Here is a 9,734-nt window from a genome sequence, read left to right on the forward strand (position 1 = left end):
TCCCTGTCGTAGAGTAAGAGCTGAATACCCCTGTACTAGAATGTATAAATAGCCAATAATCCCTTAAACCATGCAATAATAGCCAATAAATCCTAGTCATAGGTCTTTTTGGTTTATTACCGTGTGTGTAAAAAAAAAAAGACGTTTCGCTTCTTGAGAAATCCATTGGTGAGCAGCGTGTTTTGTGACGTTTCATAATACAGTATTTTTCAATGATGTATTTAGCTGTACAACCAGGCAAACAAAACCGGGTAAGCTGCTCTGCAAAACAAACGCACTTAGCTACGTGTTAACTTTGGGTTGAAGTGATTGGTGGAATCAAGATCAAGCCACACCGCTCAACAAGCAGACAGTGACGTCATCGTCTTTATATAATAGCATAAATCGTCTGAGGCAAGGATTTGTTGTTGTTTACGTGATACGATCGGAGCTGCAATTAAAAAATATATCAAACGGGAAAATGAACATAGAATGGAAGATCGTCGTTCCTTTGCTCGCGGTGGCCTTTACCGTGGCGAATTATTGGAAACATTTCCCTGTTTGACTGCTAGGTTTTATGGGTATTATGACCTCCACTGTGGGGCTCTATATCCTCCTAACACTGGCTTCTCAGCCATTATATCTTAAATATTACTGCACCAGCATTTCGCTACACCAGCTATAACATCTGCAAAATATGTGTATGCGACCAATAAAATTGTACTTGATTTTCTACAAGTCCTCCAGCCTGTGTGTATTGTTGTCATGATGAGGTTACTGTAGGCTATATAACAACCACAGAAGCCAATTCACAAATCTAGTCTAGGCAGGGCTCTCCAACCCTGTTCCTGGAGAGCTATCATCCTGTAGGTTTTCACTGCATCCCTAATCTACCGCACCTGATTCTAATAAACTGGTTGTTGATAAACTGAATCAGGTTAGTTACAACTGGGGTTGGAGCGAAAACCTATAGGAAGGTAGCTCACCAGAAACAGGGTTGCAGTCCCCTGGTAGTCTGTACTGTCATAATGCTATACCCTCAAACTCAACTCTGGACCTAGTAGCCAGTTCCACTGCCTTGTGCATTTTTTCATTGTTCCCTCTAATCAGGGACTGATTTAGGTCAGGTATAAAACCAGAAGGCACCGTACTTTGTAGGGCAGGGTTCCACAACTGGAGGTCTGTGGATGAGTTTATTATTTTTGGGACAGAAAAGACTGTAAAAACACCTGCAAATCGTCTCCAAGTGAGTTTCATTTCAGGAAATCTGTTCCAAATTATTCCCACGCATAATACAGAACTATATGTGATTGTATACTAATGTAAGCAAGGTTTGAAATTATTATGTTTTAGCCAAATATTATATATGTTTGGGCTTCTTGCAGTCAATTTACAGTCTACAAATTATTTGTAATGATGTTTCTGCCCCCTGACCATCTGCTCAAGAGACAATCTGCCTGCGGCTGAATCTAGTTGATGTTCCCTGTCGTAGAGTAAGAGCTGAATACCCCTGTACTAGAATGTATAAATAGCCAATAATCCCTTAAACCATGCAATAATAGCCAATAAATCCTAGTCATAGGTCTTTTTGGTTTATTACCGTGTGTGTAAAAAAAAAAAAAGACGTTTCGCTTCTTGAGAAATCCATTGGTGAGCAGCGTGTTTTGTGACGTTTCATAATACAGTATTTTTCAATGATGTATTTAGCTGTACAACCAGGCAAACAAAACCGGGTAAGCTGCTCTGCAAAACAAACGCACTTAGCTACGTGTTAACTTTGGGTTGAAGTGATTGGTGGAATCAAGATCAAGCCACACTGCTCAACAAGCAGACAGTGACGTCATCGTCTTTATATAATAGCATAAATCGTCTGAGGCAAGGATTTGTTGTTGTTTACGTGATACGATCGGAGCTGCAATTAAAAAATATATCAAACGGGAAAATGAACATAGAATGGAAGATCGTCGTTCCTTTGCTCGCGGTGGCCTTTACCGTGGCGAATTATTGGAAACATTTCCCTGTTTGACTGCTAGGTTTTATGGGTATTATGACCTCCACTGTGGGGCTCTATATCCTCCTAACACTGGCTTCTCAGCCATTATATCTTAAATATTACTGCACCAGCATTTCGCTACACCAGCTATAACATCTGCAAAATATGTGTATGCGACCAATAAAATTGTACTTGATTTTCTACAAGTCCTCCAGCCTGTGTGTATTGTTGTCATGATGAGGTTACTGTAGGCTATATAACAACCACAGAAGCCAATTCACAAATCTAGTCTAGGCAGGGCTCTCCAACCCTGTTCCTGGAGAGCTATCATCCTGTAGGTTTTCACTGCATCCCTAATCTACCGCACCTGATTCTAATAAACTGGTTGTTGATAAACTGAATCAGGTTAGTTACAACTGGGGTTGGAGCGAAAACCTATAGGAAGGTAGCTCACCAGAAACAGGGTTGCAGTCCCCTGGTAGTCTGTACTGTCATAATGCTATACCCTCAAACTCAACTCTGGACCTAGTAGCCAGTTCCACTGCCTTGTGCATTTTTTCATTGTTCCCTCTAATCAGGGACTGATTTAGGTCAGGTATAAAACCAGAAGGCACCGTACTTTGTAGGGCAGGGTTCCACAACTGGAGGTCTGTGGATGAGTTTATTATTTTTGGGACAGAAAAGACTGTAAAAACACCTGCAAATCGTCTCCAAGTGAGTTTCATTTCAGGAAATCTGTTCCAAATTATTCCCACGCATAATACAGAACTATATGTGATTGTATACTAATGTAAGCAAGGTTTGAAATTATTATGTTTTAGCCAAATATTATATATGTTTGGGCTTCTTGCAGTCAATTTACAGTCTACAAATTATTTGTAATGATGTTTCTGCCCCCTGACCATCTGCTCAAGAGACAATCTGCCTGCGGCTGAATCTAGTTGATGTTCCCTGTCGTAGAGTAAGAGCTGAATACCCCTGTACTAGAATGTATAAATAGCCAATAATCCCTTAAACCATGCAATAATAGCCAATAAATCCTAGTCATAGGTCTTTTTGGTTTATTACCGTGTGTGTAAAAAAAAAAAAGACGTTTCGCTTCTTGAGAAATCCATTGGTGAGCAGCGTGTTTTGTGACGTTTCATAATACAGTATTTTTCAATGATGTATTTAGCTGTACAACCAGGCAAACAAAACCGGGTAAGCTGCTCTGCAAAACAAACGCACTTAGCTACGTGTTAACTTTGGGTTGAAGTGATTGGTGGAATCAAGATCAAGCCACACCGCTCAACAAGCAGACAGTGACGTCATCGTCTTTATATAATAGCATAAATCGTCTGAGGCAAGGATTTGTTGTTGTTTACGTGATACGATCGGAGCTGCAATTAAAAAATATATCAAACGGGAAAATGAACATAGAATGGAAGATCGTCGTTCCTTTGCTCGCGGTGGCCTTTACCGTGGCGAATTATTGGAAACATTTCCCTGTTTGACTGCTAGGTTTTATGGGTATTATGACCTCCACTGTGGGGCTCTATATCCTCCTAACACTGGCTTCTCAGCCATTATATCTTAAATATTACTGCACCAGCATTTCGCTACACCAGCTATAACATCTGCAAAATATGTGTATGCGACCAATAAAATTGTACTTGATTTTCTACAAGTCCTCCAGCCTGTGTGTATTGTTGTCATGATGAGGTTACTGTAGGCTATATAACAACCACAGAAGCCAATTCACAAATCTAGTCTAGGCAGGGCTCTCCAACCCTGTTCCTGGAGAGCTATCATCCTGTAGGTTTTCACTGCATCCCTAATCTACCGCACCTGATTCTAATAAACTGGTTGTTGATAAACTGAATCAGGTTAGTTACAACTGGGGTTGGAGCGAAAACCTATAGGAAGGTAGCTCACCAGAAACAGGGTTGCAGTCCCCTGGTAGTCTGTACTGTCATAATGCTATACCCTCAAACTCAACTCTGGACCTAGTAGCCAGTTCCACTGCCTTGTGCATTTTTTCATTGTTCCCTCTAATCAGGGACTGATTTAGGTCAGGTATAAAACCAGAAGGCACCGTACTTTGTAGGGCAGGGTTCCACAACTGGAGGTCTGTGGATGAGTTTATTATTTTTGGGACAGAAAAGACTGTAAAAACACCTGCAAATCGTCTCCAAGTGAGTTTCATTTCAGGAAATCTGTTCCAAATTATTCCCACGCATAATACAGAACTATATGTGATTGTATACTAATGTAAGCAAGGTTTGAAATTATTATGTTTTAGCCAAATATTATATATGTTTGGGCTTCTTGCAGTCAATTTACAGTCTACAAATTATTTGTAATGATGTTTCTGTCCCCTGACCATCTGCTCAAGAGACAATCTGCCTGCGGCTGAATCTAGTTGATGTTCCCTGTCGTAGAGTAAGAGCTGAATACCCCTGTACTAGAATGTATAAATAGCCAATAATCCCTTAAACCATGCAATAATAGCCAATAAATCCTAGTCATAGGTCTTTTTGGTTTATTACCGTGTGTGTAAAAAAAAAAAAGACGTTTCGCTTCTTGAGAAATCCATTGGTGAGCAGCGTGTTTTGTGACGTTTCATAATACAGTATTTTTCAATGATGTATTTAGCTGTACAACCAGGCAAACAAAACCGGGTAAGCTGCTCTGCAAAACAAACGCACTTAGCTACGTGTTAACTTTGGGTTGAAGTGATTGGTGGAATCAAGATCAAGCCACACCGCTCAACAAGCAGACAGTGACGTCATCGTCTTTATATAATAGCATAAATCGACTGAGGCAAGGATTTGTTGTTGTTTACGTGATACGATCGGAGCTGCAATTAAAAAATATATCAAACGGGAAAATGAACATAGAATGGAAGATCGTCGTTCCTTTGCTCGCGGTGGCCTTTACCGTGGCGAGCAGCGCCGGTTTGATCGGAGGCCCCATGGACGCAAATATGAATGAAGAAGGAATGAGAGACGCCCTGCAGTTCGCCGTGGTCGAACACAACAAGAAAACAAACGACATGTTTGTCAGGCAGGTGGCCGAGGTTGTCAAAGCGCAGAGACAGGTCAGTTCCTCTTCCCTTTATTAGTTCAACGACAAGATTGAGGTTGACAATGGGTATTTTCACTACGTTAAAAACACCATTTATTTTGTGGATGTTGAAAATACTTTATTTTGTCGTTGTTTCTCTGGCAAAATTTCAACTGTACATACATTTACTTATATCTACATGTCCATGAAGAAAGCATTATCACATTCAACATTTTAAATTCAAAATAAAATAAATTAGCAAACTGAAGATTGCAGTCACATGCACTTATGTTATCTTTTTCAAAAAGCTTTAAAGCTGGCAGCGATGATGTTCAAAATAACCCAACCAAAATAATAAACCAACTACAATGACATTCTTAGGAACGGTTACAGAAATACTTGTTTCTTGCTATGACTGATATACTGTTGTTTATCTACCTTAGTTGAATGCACTGATTGTAAGATCTCTGGATAAGCTGAATGACATAAATGTAAAAACGAACAAAGCATGCTGGGTATTTATTCTGATGAGCTTCGCCCCGAACATGTACAAATTTGGTCAGTCCTGACCAGACCAAATCTGAAAGAATCATAGACGCCGAGGCGATGTTTCACAAATTTGAACAGCACAGTACAGTAAGGCACAGTAGAGTACGGTACGGACAGAGGTTTATTTAGTACAGTACAATATAGTTTAATTCCGTAGAGTAAAGTAGTGTACAATATGGTACATTATACTATGCTGTACTCTACTGTATTAAACTATACTTCATTTTCTGTACTGTGCTGCACTGTACTGTACCGTGCTGTGCTTTACTGTGCTGCGATGTACTGTACCGCACCGCACTGCACTCTACTGTACTGGATCGTACTGTGCTATGCTGTCCAAAGTTGTGAAACATAGATGTCTAATCTGAACCAATCATAGGCTTCTAGGTTTGGGCCAAATCAAGGACATTCCCGGGCTGGACCAAATCTGAACCAAACATAGACGCCCAAAAGACATTGGGCTTCGGTCCGTGCTTACTGGGTAGTTTGCTCATGTTTCATTCCTCAAGTGAAATGGGCCTAATTACATTTACGTCATTTAGCAGACGCTCTTATCCAGAGCGACTTACAAATTGGTGCATTCACCTTATAGCCAGTGGGATAACCACTTTACAATGTTTTTTTGTTTTTTTTGGGGGTGGGGTAAGGGGGGTAGAAGGATTACTTTATCCTATCCCAGGTATTCCTTAAAGAGGTGGGGTTTCAAGTGTCTCCGGAAGGTGGTGAGTGACTCCGCTGTCCTGGCGTCGTGAGGGAGCTTGTTCCACCATTGGGGTGCCAGAGCAGCGAACAGTATTGACTGGGCTGAGCGGGAACTGTGCTTCCGCAGAGGTAGGGGGGCCAGCAGGCCAGAGGTGGATGAACGCAATGCCCTCGTTTGGGTGTAGGGACTGATCAGAGCCTGAAGGTACGGAAGTGCCGTTCCCCTCACAGCTCCGTAGGCAAGCACCATGGTCTTGTAGCAGATGCGAGCTTCAACTGGAAGCCCAACTGGAAGCCAGTGGAGTGTGCGGAGGAGCGGGGTGACGTGAGAGAACTTGGGAAGGTTGAACACCAGACGGGCTAAGTCGCTCTGGATAAGAGTGTCTGCTAAATGACTGAAATGTAGAAAATGTAAATGAGGGTATTGTCAGGAATTATACAACGGGTGGTCTGAATGCTGATTGGTTAAAATTGCATTCCAGCCAGTGTCTATTCCACAAGTTACCACCGGCTAAATCTATGACGTTAAAATGCCTATTTACTCTGTTCCATCTGACTGTGCAATCCACTGTCATCAGCCCAGCCATGCAATTTATAAACTTGATCTCCACTATAAAAAGCCTCTAGACATTATCTCACATTTCTTTTAGACTAACATTTAGTTCTCAACAGTGGAGATTTGTATAAACTTTATCTGTCTCTCCGACATTTGCAACATTGTTTCAATATTCAAATTAGATCTCCAGCTGTTCCATAGTAATGAACGTGTCGGGAGTCGGGACGAGACAGATAGGCAGCGTTTCTCAGCCAGTCGATATCATGAATCAGCTGGCATAATTTTTATGGATATATACAAAGAAATGTCAATTGAGAAAAAAAAAAAAAGGGTAAACCGAAACGAAGTGCAGCTAGTTTGCAGTCTTTCCAGCTTCAGTTTGAAGTGATTGTGTTAGCTGTGTTGTTGGCTAGCTCCTCTGAACAACAGTGTCCTGACCAGTGAGCACATTTTCTATGCCAGGCGAAATCGCGCCTCATTAGCTCATTGTTATGGATGTATCCAAATAAATGTCACTAGACAACAGCTTATGCAAATGCAGCTACTTTGCTGTTATTCTGGCTGCACTTTTTGACGTGACTGTAAGTTAGCTGTAGTTGGCAAATTAGCAAGCAAGGGATAAGAACGTTGCCAGCCAGTATGGCAAAGGAACATTTAGAACGAACGACTGGGTCACGTCCATAGATACAGAACAAAAAGACTGAACGACTGGGTCACGTCTCTAGCAACCGAACCGATAGAACGAACGACCAGCCGGCTTGGGTAGCAACCCTAGATTTGTGCCGGGACTATATCTTGTGGAAGGATTAAATAGTATGAATAAATATATCAAAATAAAGTTTTTAATAAAAATGTCAGTCATTATTTGAATATGTTGGTAACCTTATTCATTTCTAAACCAGGCATCTGCTCTGATTTGAGAACACAACATAGTAGCAAGCAGAAGGGGAGGATCGTGGATGGGATTCTGGTTTTACCTGTTCAATTATTTATCATCAGTGCATGATAGGGAAAAGAGACTCTAGGATTAGGCCAAAATGCTGTTTACGAGCTCTGTTAGTTGACCTCATAGCGTATGATTGCCTGAGTGCCAGTGTTTGTGTTATAATGTGCTTTGTTTTGCATGACAGTTCTGTAAGGAGTTGGCAAAAGAGCAGATACAGACTGACACCCTGGTCTAATCTAACATGACATGGACAATCAATACAACTTGGAAAATTAGTTTGAAAGCAGATGTGATTACTGTATATGTGAATGATATGATCCCATGACATGATGGCCATGATTAAAAGGATTGTCTGTGTAACCCACCCTCTTGTATCCCAGCCTCTTGTAACCCACCCGCTTGTATCCCAGCCTCTTGTATCCCAGCCTCTTGTATCCCAGCCTCTTGTATCCCAGCCTCTTGTAACCCAGCCTCTTGTCTACAGGTGGTATCTGGGATAAAGTACATCTTCACAGTGCAGATGGCCAGGACCCCGTGCAGGAAGGGAGGTGTTGAGAAGGTCTGCTCCGTGCACAAGGACCCAGAGATGGCTGCGGTAAGGACCACTAGGGCCTAGCCTGGTCCCAGATCGGTTTGTGCTCAACCGACTGGCACTTAGGCTATCAGAGCTTCCTCAATGTCCGGCTTATGACTGGTTCATTTTTAGCTCGTAGATAGTTTATAACATGTTACAAACAGTCATAGCACATTGGTAACTAATAATTCAGGGTACCGTTGATAAACTACTCATACATTCTTGCTGAGGTTGAGGATCAGTTCAGTTGTTATTGCTATATGCTGATTATACAAAACATTAAGAATACCTGCTCTTTCCATGACATAGACTAACCAGGTGAATCCAGGTGAAAGCTATGATCCCTTACTGGTGTCACTTGTTAAATCAACTTCAATCAGTCCATGCCCGACAAACTGAGGCTGTTCTGAGGGCAGGGGAGTGGGGGATAACGTTTTGTACACTGAGTGTATATAGACTAATGTGTGTGCACCCTTTGGCTGTGTTCGAGAGCATCAAAAAATATATTGTGGGTAAATTGTGACTGACTGATCTACAAATAATGAATAGTTATTTATGATGCAATTTGATTTGTAGATCAGGCAGTTGGCTGCAATGTCGAACAAGCCCTTTGTCAAGCGTTCTGCTTGCTGAAAGGTTATGTTATTATGCCAACTCATGTTGCTTCATGTTGCTTTCTGTCTCCTCAGCCCTACCAGTGCACCTTCGAGGTGTGGAGCCGCCCCTGGCTGAGCGAAATCCAGATGGTCAAGAACCAGTGCCAGCAGTAAAGACACAATGAAGAGAAGACTTCAATCAATGTCTAGTCTACCAAATAACTAGTATTATCTAGTGTTATTTGTTAGTCTTACCAATGCAGTTCAACCTCCTTCTCTAGGATATATTCAGAGAATCCAACTAATCACTGATTTTCAAACTTATTGCATTCCCACACTAATAAAAGCACTTATTACAAACACTGCTATCTTGGAAATGTAGTATTAAAATGATGCAACAGTTACCTAAATAAAGAAAAGGTTTGGAACATTTATATGTAATTATTTGTCTCATTTTGTTGGCATATGCCCAAACCACTCCTTTACAAAGTAAGCTATAGATGTGTTATTTTCACAAGAATGTGTCCACGGTTGAGAAATACCACCGTCAGTCATGCCCAATGAGTCACACAGAACCCACAGAAAACAGGACGGGACAGATTAAAATACATTATAAAGGCTCATACATTCCACATATAAGCAGCTGGTCGGTTTTTAGCCCAGTGGGCCTGTCTAACTTGTTTTTTATGTTGTGAAAAATTATCGTTATCTGGCTAATGGGGGGCCTCAAGGGAAAAAATGGGCCTTTGTGTTTGAAATGCCAGGGCCGATTTCTGGTCCCAGTCCGCCCCGTA

At 41.4% G+C, this 9,734-nt stretch overlaps 1 protein-coding gene across 1 annotated transcript; it reads left to right on the top strand.

The window, feature by feature from the left end:
• The first annotated feature begins 3,840 nt into the window (after positions 1-3,840).
• LOC311127810 (cystatin-like) lies at positions 3,841-9,374 on the top strand. The gene is made up of 3 exons (XM_084159691.1): positions 3,841-5,051; positions 8,255-8,365; positions 9,034-9,374. Exons 1-3 carry the CDS (start codon positions 4,842-4,844, stop codon positions 9,112-9,114), a joined length of 402 nt encoding a protein of 133 aa, XP_084015817.1. The 5' UTR covers positions 3,841-4,841; the 3' UTR covers positions 9,115-9,374.
• Positions 9,375-9,734: the final 360 nt, after the last annotated feature.

This window comes from Coregonus lavaretus (genome assembly GCF_964263955.1).
Source record: "Coregonus lavaretus genome assembly, chromosome: 1".
NCBI lineage: Eukaryota > Metazoa > Chordata > Actinopteri > Salmoniformes > Salmonidae > Coregonus > Coregonus lavaretus.